At 40.5% G+C, this 13,903-nt stretch overlaps 1 protein-coding gene across 2 annotated transcripts in view; it reads left to right on the plus strand.

Annotated features, from left to right (window-relative positions):
* Exoc4 (exocyst complex component 4) overlaps positions 1 to 13,903 on the plus strand; it is a 711,882-nt gene that overhangs the window by 485,965 nt on the left and 212,014 nt on the right. For both annotated transcript variants that reach the window (XM_021189789.2, XM_029535373.1), the window contains exon 11: positions 9,344 to 9,563. In XM_021189789.2, the coding sequence (XP_021045448.1) occupies positions 9,344 to 9,563 (220 nt within the window). The remainder of the gene's footprint in view (positions 1 to 9,343; positions 9,564 to 13,903) is intronic.

Raw genomic sequence — 13,903 nt, forward strand, 5'->3', positions numbered from 1 at the left:
TGGTCAGATTACTCTCTGCAGGGAAGCTCTCCTCTATCAGGGAAGGTACACAGAGGCCTGGCATTCAGATCTGCCTCCTTGCTGAAGATGTAGGCCCAAATCAGGGCCTGTCCCAGAAGATGTGTTGCCTCTGCAGTTTATTCACTCACCTGCACAGACTAGCCACTGAGGGACCCTGGACACAATTATGACTCTCTCACCTGCTCTGGCAGACAGAGTCCTCACAGGTGGCCAACTTTCCTCTGGTGAGGAAGGTGCCCAAATTTCTGGAGCCCAAAACAGGGTCTGTCCCAGAAGTTAGGTTGCTTCTGTCTGTCCCATAGCTGTGTAGCTTCTGCAGTCCACACTCTTGCCAGTGCAGACTGGAGCCTAGGGGAACCAGAGCAAAGATGGCTCTCCTGCCAGCTCAGGCCTTGAGACTCCTCCTGGGCGGACACCCCTCCTCAGGCAGGAAAGGTGCTGGATGACTCGACCCAGAAACAGGCTCTTTCCCAGAATCTGTGTCACTTCTGCAAGCCGCCCTCTCCCCAGCAGTGCACTGGAGCAAAGATGGCTCTCTTACCAGCTCTCCTCTGGCGGGAAAGGTGCGGGATGTCTGGAGCCAGAAACGGAGTCTGTCCCAGCAGCTGTGTCACTTCTGCAAATGGCCCTCTCCCCAGCAGTGCACCCCATATAATCTTTTCTATCTACTCATTATCACATACTTTAGACCAGTGTGAACCTGTGTCTTTGGCTAGCCCACCTCAAGTACCTTGACCCTAGTGCTGAATGTCTGAGGATTAGAAGAGTGTGTTAGAACAGGCTTAAGACCAGCATGGTCTCTGGAGCCATGCTGTCCAAGGTCAAAATTTTTCCCTATTACTTACCAGCTATTTGATCTTGAGAAAGTATCAATGTGTAATGCCGTCCTTTCTGCTTCCAACCGGCAGATAAAGAAGTGTTCCTTTCTGCAACATCTAAAGGCCCATGTGACACAAAGCCCAGTGATTACACACAGCACTGCCTCTGTGCGGCATCTCAGTGCCATCCTATGAAAATGAACACAATAGTGCAGTCCTCTTAGATTAACATTCATATTGAAATTAAAATTCATATCTAACAATCTTTATGACGCTCTTTGACGCAGCTATGGTAAGAGTGCTGTGGCTGTAAACAGTTATGAACACTGATGTAGCAACAGATCCTGTGTCGGTCAGGTTCCCCTGTGTTTCGTATTAGTGTCTGAAGGCCGCTGATCTCCAGCACTAGAAGAGTGCATTAACTATGATGTTCTCACATTGCACGTCACGTGCAGGCTGCTTCTGCTAAATTCTTCTTGGAAATTTTTGACAGCTTTGTTCTTTATATAATAACATGAGAATGTATTTAACTTAAGTAAAGTAAGTTGAAGCAATAAAACAGATTCCAACCCTATCAGAATGGGAAGATTATTATCTTGCTATTGGGCTTGGCTCAGATGTCCATATTAGTGACTTATTTATTTACATCTTAAGGGGTTAAAGAAAGATTGTTTTATTTTAAGGGTTAGACTTTAAGTCTCATTTCAATTTCTAAATTACATGCGTAAAAGTTTTAACAGCTGTCATTTTAAAGAGGCTTACTTCATTTCTCCTAAAGTGCTTTTCAATCTGGAGGGAGCACTTAAACATAGTCTCAAATCATTTGCAATGCATTCATGGCAAGACTTTTGAAAGTTAAATTTGTTTGTAAGCCTGGAGAGTCCAAATTTCATAGGTAATACTCTTTTCTCTTGCTACTTAATGATTGTTACCTCTTTTCTCCTTAAGGCCCAGGCATGAGTCTCACTCATTACAAGTCAGAGCACCCAAGCCCCTTCTGATTTCATTAGTTCAGCAAATTCTCTCATAGGGGCGCGAGCCGGGCACACAATTGGACTGTGCAGTGATGATCTTATTTTGTACTTATCCCCCAGAAATTCTTTATATACAAAAGGCACAGATCTTAGTTAGACTCAGCATGAACAATTACAGACTATTGAGGGAGAGTCTCTCCCCGATGTGCCAATGGCTCACTCCCATGAATTAAGAGGCAAATGTGCTCCAATGTGCATTAACCTTTATGGATTTTTCTTCAGTTTTCATGTTCCACTGATTTATGGTCTTAAATATGCCTGTTGCTGCTGTTTCTGAATGAGTCCCTTGTAAATCATTCCTAAATGATCTTTTTTTGACTCAGATAATGCAAGTAAGTTGACTATATCTCAAACCATTTCTGCTGAGGCTTCTTCACTCCTTTGCCCAAATTGTCTTCCAGTTTGTTCTGCCTTAAATGTTAATGTGAGAAATATCAAGTACATATGAAACATGTCTTAAGCCACAGGTGCCATGTTAATTCTCTGTTCGCAGACCAAGTTGTTTTGGGCATTTCTCTTGGCCTTGTTGGATTAGATTCCCAAGTTCCACCTCTCTGTACAACTGCTATCATCTCTTTGAACAAGGATGCTCTCCTGTTTAGGAGTACAATCATTGACTCTCTTTGGGTTCTAGGTTGCTTTCCCTTTCCAAGCAAGCATTGTAGGGATTTTAACTAGACCTTGTCCTAATAAAAGTCTACTTCAGGCAGCTCTCTTCTTTCAGGTAAATAAGAGGTGCATGTCTACGGTTGGTGCAGATGCTCTGTGTTTGATAGTATGTCTTGCTGGTGCCAGGCCCAATTTTTTTAGTTGAAATGAAAGCAAAAATGATGCCTTACAATGACATAGGGTATGTGATAAGGAGGCTAGGCAGAGCAAGGGGCTTGGGATGATTGAATACGTTTTTATTTAGTTTATAAATTTCCTAGATAGGAACCACATCAAGATAAAAAAAATTAAATATTGAGTGAAATGTAGGCAGTAGGGTACTCTTTTCTGTATTCCAGAGAACAAATAACTTGCTGCAAGAAAACATCAGTTTTTTAAAAAAATGCAAGTATCATGTATGCACAGGCTTTTAAAGCCTCCATTCAATAATAATATGAAATGAAAATATCCAGTTTAATATTTACAAATGCACAAGTATCAGTACCAAATTTAGGAAAGGAGATCCGAGTTTTAAACTTGCAATGAAAATTACTCATGTACACTCATCCTTTGCTTATGGTTTTTCCTGTTTTACAACCTTTGGTTCATGAGGCTTATTTGGAGAACAGTTTTCAAAATCCTATAATGAGATACTCCACACACGGTATCATGCAGCTCCTTCCCTTTGACGTTCATTGTCTCCTTTTCCCCTGCACAGATCACCTGTAGTTTGTGTTTGCATGCTCAGCATTAGAAAGTCGGGAGATTCCCATGTGACAGCACTTCCAGAGATTGGATAGCACCCCTTCCACAGGGGTCCATCTGTGTTCTACCTAAACTCTGAAATAAAGTATTTTCATTCCTAATGGGACTTTCTTGACACTATAAAATACTCAGTGCTTTGTTTTGTTTTGTTTGTTTGTTGTTTGTTTGTTTGTTTTAATCCCATGAAGCTACTGAGGAGTCTTGATGGGAAGACTGGACTTTCGATGATCCTTCTCTATCTGTTGCTTCGTGTTCAACAGACCATTTTTTAAATGCTTATTGGTAGGGAACACAAACAAACAAACAAAAAACCAGACAACATTGTGGGGATTTGGGGACAGGGGAATAGGAAATAAAATATAAGTTGCCCACAGAAAATATCAGGAGCTACGTAAGATATTTGTACTTATTGAACTAGCTCACCAGAAGCAGAATGAAGATGTTCATTGTGGGGTTATTTGGACTAATGTTCATTAACAGATGTTTGATTTAATAATGTGTGACAGACCGCGAGTTTATGCTATTCTGTGGAAGGCATGGGGAAGGTAATGTGAACAGCCATATTGCCCAAAAGGAAGGCAGAGTGATGGCTGACAAACTTAGAGAACACTTTTTTGCAAAGAGGAACCCATTGACAGGGGAGTGGTGTGGGTAAGGATGGAGTTTACTTCTCTTTTTAATTGTTCACTGGAACCTCTAATCTAAACTCGTGGCTGGAGGGCACTGTTTGTCAGGCAGATTCCATCCTAGTTTCAAGAACTATGGTTTAAGATCAAAAGATGGCATTTCTTTGCTCTGTATCTTGTTCAGTATATTTCTTCCAAGAGTCTGCTGTATGCACGTGTAGGCTTGTAGGAAGCACATAATACGTTGCTTCAGGCCACATGGAAGTTTTGGTCATCCTATACTTTGTTTGTTTATAAAGGATTCAGAGTCTCAATCTAAGTGTCAGTGCATCCTGCTGGATGTCTTCATCGTCACACTTGCCCACTGGGAACACTTCTTACTGTTAAAGCAGCAGCCACACTTACCCAGCACTTGCTGCATGTAGGAGCCGTCTTTCTCTCTGTCATTCTTGCCAAAACAAGCACAGGTCACTCATGTATTTGCATATTTTAATGTTTTTTAAAAGTATGCATATTAAGGGATATGTAATATGATACAGAATGTCTAACACAAACTAAACATATATGATTACCCTTCACATGTTTACTTTGTGGTAAAAAAATACTTAAAATCGTATTGTGTGCTTTCCATATATACCAGGCATTAACTTTTGTCTCCATCTGTACAGTACATCTACTGGGTTTATTTCTTGGGTGTAACTGAACGTGGTACCCTTTGATGAACACATCCCCAGCACTGTCCTGACTACCATTCTTCCCATTTCCTTACTAAAGAAGAGTCTGAGAACAGCCTTTCATTTTTAATTCTCCCATGCTTCATGCTTTCTGCTGAGATCCCTCAAAGCTCTGAAAGCAGATTTGGAAACATGTTGAGTGAATTCCCTCAAGTTAAAATGGCAACATCATCCTGGAGGTGCCGCTGGAGATGAATGTGTATGCTGTAGGGAATGAGTGGTTTCTATTCAAGAGAGATGACTCACTGAAAGTGATGGGGGCCCTCTACCAGAGCTGGTTGTGGCCATCTCATGGTTTCAGGACATCAAAGACAAACACATCTCTGGAGAAAGAAAATATGGCTAATTTAAGATTTCTTTCACTCTGAGAACAGGCCTGACTAGCTAAAAGTGTGTTCGTACAGTTGGTAAAGATTTTGAAAAGAAAATGTAAGTACTTCTGTTAAGAAAACTCCTTCTAATCCTGCTAATGGGAACAAACGGGATCCTGAAGTCTTTCTTGTCTGTTCTGTAGCAGACAGATGAACAACAGCAGTTTCCTCTGGCCCAAGAATGCCCTTGGTAGCGCTCCTCTGCAAGTTCGATGGAGTCAGAAATATTGACTAGCTATATGGAATTTGGATGGCTTAAATTTGGCTGTAACTAATGGGTTTTGTCTCTCACTCCCTGGCCTTCTTCTACTCACCTTCTCTTTAAAGATTCACGAGGTTTTCTCTTCCCTCTCTCTGTTGAAATAAGTCTTCTTTCAATTTCTCATTGTCTTCCAGAATTCCTCAAGTCGCTATTTTCATTGTAATAACCTGAAATGATCACCACCATTTACTTACACATACACAAATGCAGGTGGAGGCAGAGAATGGGGCAGGGGAGGTGCACAATCAATGGAATAGCAAGATTATCTGTAGTAAGTTCATTTATTGAGTCAGTTATAGGTTTAGCAGCAAAACTTAAGGAATTAAACTTTAAATATGGTCTAATTAGAAAGTAATTTGCAAAGATTAGTCTGTGATATATGTAGGCAATTTAATTTTTTTCTAATTCAATTTTAATCTAGTTAGCTAACCCTTTAGTTTGTAATAAACATTTTTTAAAACTAACTATTGAAAATTTTTATTCCCACTTGTAAGACTTCAACTCATCCCATCTCCTTGAGACACCTGTTGGGGTTCTCATGGAGGTACTCCATGATAAAGTGTACAATGAGAATATATAGTTCATGTAAAGTTCTTATATATTATCAAATGGCCATTGATCTTTACTTCCTTTTTTTTTTTTTTTTTTTTTTTTTAGCTTAACCTGGGAACTTTTCATTCATTTTTTTTTTAAATTGGGTATTTTTTTATTTACGTTTCAAATGTTACCCCCTTTCCAAGTTTCCCCCTCGGGAAACCCACTATCACATCCTCCTTTCCCCTGCTTCTATGAGGGTGTTCCTCCACCTACCCACCCACCCACTCCTGCTTCCCTACCCAGGCATTCCCTTACACAGGGGCATCAAGCCCTCCCAGGACCAAGGGCCTCTCCTCCCATTGATGTCTAACAAGACCATCCTCTGCTACATATGCTGCTGGAGCCTTGGATCCCTCCATGTTTACTCTATGGTTGGTGGTTTAGTCCCTGGGAGCTCTGGGGATATTAGTTGGTTGATATTGTTGTTTCTCCTATGGGGCTACAAACCCCTTCAGCCCCTTCAATCCTTTCTCTAACTCCTCCATTGGCGTCCCTGTGCTCAGTCCAATGGTTGGCAAGGAGCATCTACCTCTGTATTTGTCAGGCACTGGCAAAGCCTCTCAGGACACAGCTATATCAGGCTGCTGCCAGCAAGCACTTGTTGGCATCCACAATAGTGTCTGGGTTTGGTGACTGTATATGGGATGGATCCCCAGGTGGGGCAGTCTCTGGATGATCATTCCTTCAGTCTCTGCTCCACACTTTGTCTCTGTATCTCCTCCCATGGGTATTTTGTTCCCCTTTCTAAGAAGAACTGAAGCATCCACACTTTGGTCTTCCTTCTTCTTGAGCTTCATGTGGTCTGTGAATTGTATCTTGAGTATTCCAAGCTTCTGGGCTAATAGCCACTTATCAGTGAGGGTTCTTTTGTGATTGAGTTACCTCACTCAGGATGATATTTCCTAGTCCCATCCATTTGCCTATGAATTTCATGAATTCATTGTTTTTAATAGCTGAGTAGTACTCCATTGAGTAAATGTACCACATTTTCTGTATCCATTCCTTTGTTGAAGGACATCTGGGTTGTTTCCAGCTTCTGGCAATTATAAATAAGGCTGTTATGAACATAGTGGAGCATATGTCCTTGTTATATGTTGAGAATCTTTTGGGAATATGCCCAGGAATGGTATAGCTGATTCCTCAGTTAGTACTATATCCAATTTTCTAAGGAACCACCAAACTGATTTCCAGAGTAGTTGTACCAGCTTGCAGTCCCATCAACAGTGGAGGAGTGTTCCTCTTTCTCCACATCCTCACCAGCCTCTGCTGTCACCTGAGATTTTTGATCTTAGCCATTCTGACTGGGTATTTTTCATATCCATGTATTCAAAGCTTTTTCATTTGGAGAACAGAGACAGGTACACAACATTCCGGCATGTACCGGTATGCTTTCATTTTCAAGGTTATTTCTTGTCTGTAGCATTTGGAATTATTTCCCAGGAGTGGTGTTTCTGGGTAGAAAGGAATCCGTGTGTGGTTTTCAGTAACACTGCAACCCACTCCCTGTGCTCTGAGCTGCTTTCCCTTGCATCAGTGCTGGTGGAAGACGCCTCCTCCCCCACACTGGCAGCAACACATGATGTTTTCTAACCTCTGCAATGTGGCCTGTCACCTAGGCACCGAAGTACCTTGGGATTGTGTCATTATGAAGTTGCGGTTTTTCCTGCTTCGTGAACTTTGCTTCCTCTCACTCTCAAGGCTCGCGCCCTCCTTCTGACCACTTCTCTTTAAGGTCTTCGGGGGGTTCCAGACAGCATTTTTCATATAAGTTGAAAATGTCTTTTACCATTATATGCTCCTTTTTTGTCTTGACTTTCTTTTTCTCCTCCTTTCTGAACACTCATTGCAGGCAGCCCTTGCTTTGTGTAATACTGTGGAAGTGTAAAAATGGCCATGTAAGGAAACAATGCAAGCTATTCTTAATTAGTTTGTGTTTTCTAGAAAGTTCTGTCAAAACATTAAAAACTCTCACTGTCACTTGTAAACGTATGTGGAAATGAAAAGCAACGAAACTACGATCTAAAATATGCTCAGTAGCTGGCACCTTGGAAGTTCACTTAAAGTGATTTTAAAATATCCAAATGCACTTGAGTGGTGCTTCTGACTTTGCATCGCGCACTTTGTGTGCTTCTGGCTTTGTATCGCGCACTTTGTGCATCTGTGCTTGCCAAACTTTTGTGCTTCTCCATTTTAGTCAACTGTGAGCGTCTTATCCACCTCTTTCCCTTTGCTATAAACTGCCTCCAGGAGTTCCCAGCAGTACTTGCTCTGTCTGGTGAACCGTCCCTCTTTATCCTTGGCCCTCTTTCCTATCATAGCCAATTTCTGGGGTTATATTGAGAAGTTTTATTTTGGTTACATGTGTTTCTGAAATGGCAATGTCAAAATTGTGTGGTCGTGTATTTCGTCTGTAACATTATTTATATCCAGTTCTCTTTTCACTTCTGCTATCATCTCGTTTAGTTTTGTTCCTGTATTTTATCTGTATTAGACAGTTATTTTGGGTATCTGCTTTTTATAAAATCCCGTATGGCCTTTTCACTTGGTGACAAGAAAACAACATAACCACATACTTTATTGTCTGTATATGAACTGAATAGGCAGCACACAATGGCCATTTGCAATAGAATGGAAAGAAGTGATTGTTTACTGACCACAGTGCACAACAGCTATTTATACGCAGAATTCTGATGGGATAATGTCATAGTTTGGCTTTATGTAGTTACACTGAATAGATGATGTTAACTTAACTATATTATGGTTCTGTAAGATTTAAGCTATGTTGTTGGGGGCTGATATTACTTAACTGAACTATATATAGTAAATTGATATACTACATATATATTAAATTTATATATAATAAACCATTGAACGCAAGGCTACCTCTACAGAAAATTGAAAACAATAGTATATATTCATCTGTGAGTTTAGAACAACTGTTAATGTTCTGGTATATATACCATAAATTTTTGAATAAAAGAAATAAAACTTTAAAAATAAAGTTGAAATTCTCCTTTGTCTTTCAGTTCCTATTCTTTCCCATTCTCATCCTGCAAACTCGGGAATCATCGTAAATGAAAGAGACTCAAATGTCTCACAAACTATACATAAGCAATTTCAATGAGAAATGGGCACTATTTGTGAGTCTGCCCTTTAATTTGTCCTATAATTTTGTTTTCTTCTCATCATACTTTTCCTATGACTCCTATAGTCTGATTTCTTTTGAGAATTAATCAAAGTATTTTGCTACACCCCGCATAGAAGTCATGCTTTTCTGTTCCATTCTCTTTCATTTAATTAGTAAAATAACTTATCTTTTAAAAAATTGAAACTTGTATTGAGATGCATTGATGACCTTGCTGTCTCCATGGAAACAGCCTGAGCCCACAGATACTAATATATGCGGTGTCATATTTATGTTTTTCTGATCTATTTAAACACCTTTTTTTCCTCTGTTTGTCTTCCAGATTTATTCAGGAGATTGAGCATGCCCTGGGACTTGGCCCTGCCAAACAGTGTCCTCTTCGAGAATTTCTCACCGTGTATATCAAGAACATCTTCCTTAATCAGGTCTTGGCTGAGATCAACAAGGAGATTGAAGGCGTCACCAAAACCTCAGACCCCTTGAAGATCCTAGCTAATGCCGACACCATGAAGGTTCTGGGAGTGCAGAGGCCTCTCCTGCAGGTAGTGAGGAGAGCCTGCTCTTTCCTAATTGTTTAAAGTGTATTGTGCATGTGTGGATTTCTGTGTATCACTTGTGTGCCTTTTGCCTGCAGAGGTCAGAACAGGGTCTTGGATCTCCTGAAACAAATGGTTGTAAGCCATATGAAATTGGTGTTGAGGATCAAACCCGGGTCCCCTAGAAGACCAGACATGTTCTTCCTCACTGAACTATCTTCTCCAGCTCCAAAATTACTGTTCTTTAATCACCATTTATGACTTGGTAAGAGTCATAACTTTAGAAAAGAGGAAGAATTACCATTTGGTTCTATATCCAACAGGGCCAAAACAAGAAGAAATAACTTAAATAGACACTGGGGAAATTTAGGCCTGATATAGTTTGGATAATGTAAATTCCTAAGATCATGAAGATCTAAGATTTTTTTCCTAAGGAAAAAAAAAAAAGTTTGACTGTGGAAGATTCTGAGTCTCATTGACATTCAGGCAACTCTTTACTATTTATCTAGAATTTGTCCTTGAAAGAATTGTTTTTCCACTGGTGAATGCATCCCAGAGTAGGACGGATTAGCAGAACTGAAATTAGGTACCGTATGTAACCTCACTTACCTGTGGGAAGTCAGTTCTCTGAACTGTTTTTTTAGGTAGTTCATGTAAATAACTAGACTAGCTCAGAGAATTTAAACCAATAAGCTGGTGTTAAAATGCAGATCATTTATTATAGTAATGATTTTGTTCATACTGAACATTTTACTTGAAGATATGGTGTCTGGGACATAAAAATTATCTGACAATAAATATTTTTATTTCATAGGCCTGTGGTATACATTTTATACACATTTAGCTGATGGAATGATAATAAATAGAAAAGGAAAGGAAGTTATGAGTTTAAGTTGTGGATATATTTTGACAGTTATATTCATCTTGCTCAAAAAGAACAGGGAGCAGGGTGTGGTAACTCACACCATTGATTCCAGCAGAGGCAGGTGAATCCTTGTAATTTTGAGGCCATCCTGGTCCACACAGTGAGTTTCAGACCAGCCAGGGGTTACATAGTGAGACTCTCTCTCTCAGGAAAAGAACAGAGAACAAACACATTGTTCCATAAATTACACCATATGAGGAGCTCAGGGTAAAGAAGGTTAGAGCTCTTCAGCAGAGCTGTATACATGGAGGGGTCACACTTGCTCCAGTCATCTCTTTGACTGTGCTACCTAGCTAGGTAAAGTCTGCATTAGAATTAGGAGGCATACTAGAACTTTCTCAAGGGTTGTCTAGTTATAATCAAATTATGTTAGGAGATGAACTAGAAACATCATAAGGGGAGTTGTTAGTGTGCACTGTCTCTCATGTTAGACGTGTTCTTGGTGAGGTGTACAGAGAGGGGGGTGTCACAACTGTGTGTCCACTGTTCCCTCTCCCTTCTAGATTGCTGTGCCACTAATAAGACCTGAATCTCAATGAATGCCTCATGTCCATTGGAAGGTTTTTTCAAACTGCTACCTATCCAGGTCCTTTGTTCCAATTCTTCCCTCCCCCTTCCCCATGTATGCTGAGGCCAACCCTTATGGGCTGTGCCACTATGGCCATCTTACCAGGTGGGTTCTACTGGGAGGGAGCAGCAGCAAGAGGCAGAAGGCTGGAGAAGAAGGAGGTGAATATCGCCTTCCTTGCACTTTGGGCAGTGAAGCTTCATCAATAGCTGTAGCTCCAACTCTGTCTGGGCTCTGCCCACAGTTTCTCCTCCTCGCACCTTGCCTTCAGCTTTCTGCTATTACTAGTCTCTGGTCCCTCACCATCCCTAGCACCTTCTCTCAACACTGACCACACATCTGTAAGTTATTTCTTTGTTAGTGTTTCTTCATTTGAACTAAAGACTCACCTTATTAAACATGATCGTTTTCAGCTTAAATAGCAAATGCATGTTGAATCTCATAACCACATCTTAGGCTGTGCACACTGCCAGCTAAATGTCACCTCTGGGAGGTCCATGATGCACCTGTCAGATCATACTCAAACTTGTCACCCACCATTTTGTATTAATAACTGTGTCTTTTGTCCTTAAAATCAATTATTCCAGTCTGAGCAAGGTTAGAACTCTACTTGACCTGTCCTCTTTCTGACCTCTCACAAAGTGAGGAAATCTTAATACCAAAGCCATTCTGGCTATTAACCTCCAAGTTCATACTCAGAGCTAAGATACTGCCTTTGATACATGGTTATAGTCTTACCTCCTTTTGTACATCAAAATTGCATATTTTTGGAGATGCAAAGTAGTGATGAAATGGTTATTAAATCTGGCTTCTGTTCTCTGAAATATGAAGTTTCCATCCTGAAAAAAATCTCTTTCTCTATAGCAATTACAAATTTTCTTCTAACATGATTGCCCATACTAAAATATTTGTTTCTTAAGGGTATCCCCATGTCTACTGGATAATTTTATTTCTAATTAAATGTAGGTGTAGTTAAATATGAGAAAAAGTGGTAAGTAAGTCTAAAACATACTAACCAAGAGTGAGACTTATTAGTAGGGGAGCCGGGAGCAATATATGAGAGACACAGGTGGGCAGAGTTCTCAGTTACATGAAGCATAAAGAGGTCCCTCTGCGGTGCTGTTCTCTGTGGTGATGTTCTGGGGGCATAGTGCAGGGCAGAGCATAGCATGTGGTCTTCCCCTGAGGCAGCTTCCATGTCACGGTCATCAGCCCAGTTGGCTTTATGTGCACCGACTTATATATGCTTTGATTATATGGAAGGAACTTCTTCAATGATCTTATGATAATGACACAGAAAACACTGGAATTAAATTACCTACACCAAGTCTTCTGGCTAGCAAAGGGAAGACTGGCTCCCACCCACCCAGGAAGTCTAGTCCTGAGCCCTGTGTTCTACAACAGTTTCCAAATCATAGTCTGAGGTATGGTTGTCTGCACGCTACCTACCTCTGTCCTATCAGACACAGGTTTGAGAATGAACATTTAGACACTTCAATCATTCTTAGCCCTTTGACGTTGTCTAGGAATCTAATAAATTAGGACTTTCATCATAGATATTTCTAGGTTTTGAATTTCTTTTTCTAGTAACTCATTTTTATTGTATTCGTGAAAGTGTATATTCACAACAGATTGTGGGGATACTGGGCCGTTGCCATGGTTAGAGGAACATCGCTCCAAGTCCTTTCCTGTCCCATAGCCTCCCAGGGAGTGAAGGAAGGCCGCCTGCCTTAGCTGTGAAGCCCTTCCGCAGACAGGGAGCCTGGATAGGGCTGCCACTGCTTCTTTCCTAAATCTCTGGTTCCAGAATAGAGTTAGAATAACTAGAATATGTAATAATATTTATAAAAATGGCATCTGCACATGTGGTGGACACACGGGCCTTGGTGCATGTGTCAAGATCAGAGGACAACTTGCCAAGTTGGTTCTCTCCTTCCAACATGTGAGCTGTGAAGATCAAATCCAGGTCATTGGCTGGTTCTCATATTCAGTATTTCATAAATGGATGAGTGAATGGGTAGATGTAAATAATACTCTCCTTACTGCAAAGACATATGTCCTTAATGGTACAAAATCCCTAATCTTAAGTTTCAAAACCAACACGTTGTTAAATTAGAATGCTCTGATATTCCGATGTAAGGGCAGGATTAGGTTTGACTCATCTAGCCTTCTAAGTTGTTGACACTATTTTTCCTGCAAAAAAATGGCTTCAATTCTTGCAATGCTAAGCCTGTTGATTGTAGTTAAACTAAGGAGGAAGCCACATTATGGATGTATATTTTTGAAGCTTCAGGATCATCATTCTGAACATGGAATTTGAGGTTCATTTATTTGGGGACATTGAGGTGACCTGGAGATTTCCATTCTATAGAATAGACATGAGGGAAGAGGTCAAACTCTGGTTCAATTTCAGTTTTCTCATGTGTTGTTTGCTAATGTAGATGTTCTTTGATGTTTGCTTGTTTGTTTTTTAACTGACAGTAACAATATTTCATGTTTTTATTCCTTACCTATGAATGCTGAATGGGGGGGGGGGACACCATCCAATCAGTGATCCAAAGAAAGTCGTCTCTCCCACCACACTGCTATATCTTTGCTTTATTAGTAGCTAGAGAGCTATCTGTAAATAGAGGCATCAGACCTCTGACTTAGCCCGCACTTGTATGATGTCACCATCTGGGTGTCTGTGTATTTGTGTTTGAAAAGCAGTGCCCTAGACTAGTGCTGGTCACCTGGGAACTTGTGAGAACCAGACTCCAGAACTTTATACCAGGGTTGAAATAGCCCTGCACATGATTTTAATATAATCTAAGGTTGAAGAAGCATCTTTCAGTGTCGCCATGCCCAGCCTTA

This window comes from Mus pahari, chromosome 2 (assembly GCF_900095145.1).
Source record: "Mus pahari chromosome 2, PAHARI_EIJ_v1.1, whole genome shotgun sequence".
Lineage (NCBI taxonomy): Eukaryota > Metazoa > Chordata > Mammalia > Rodentia > Muridae > Mus > Mus pahari.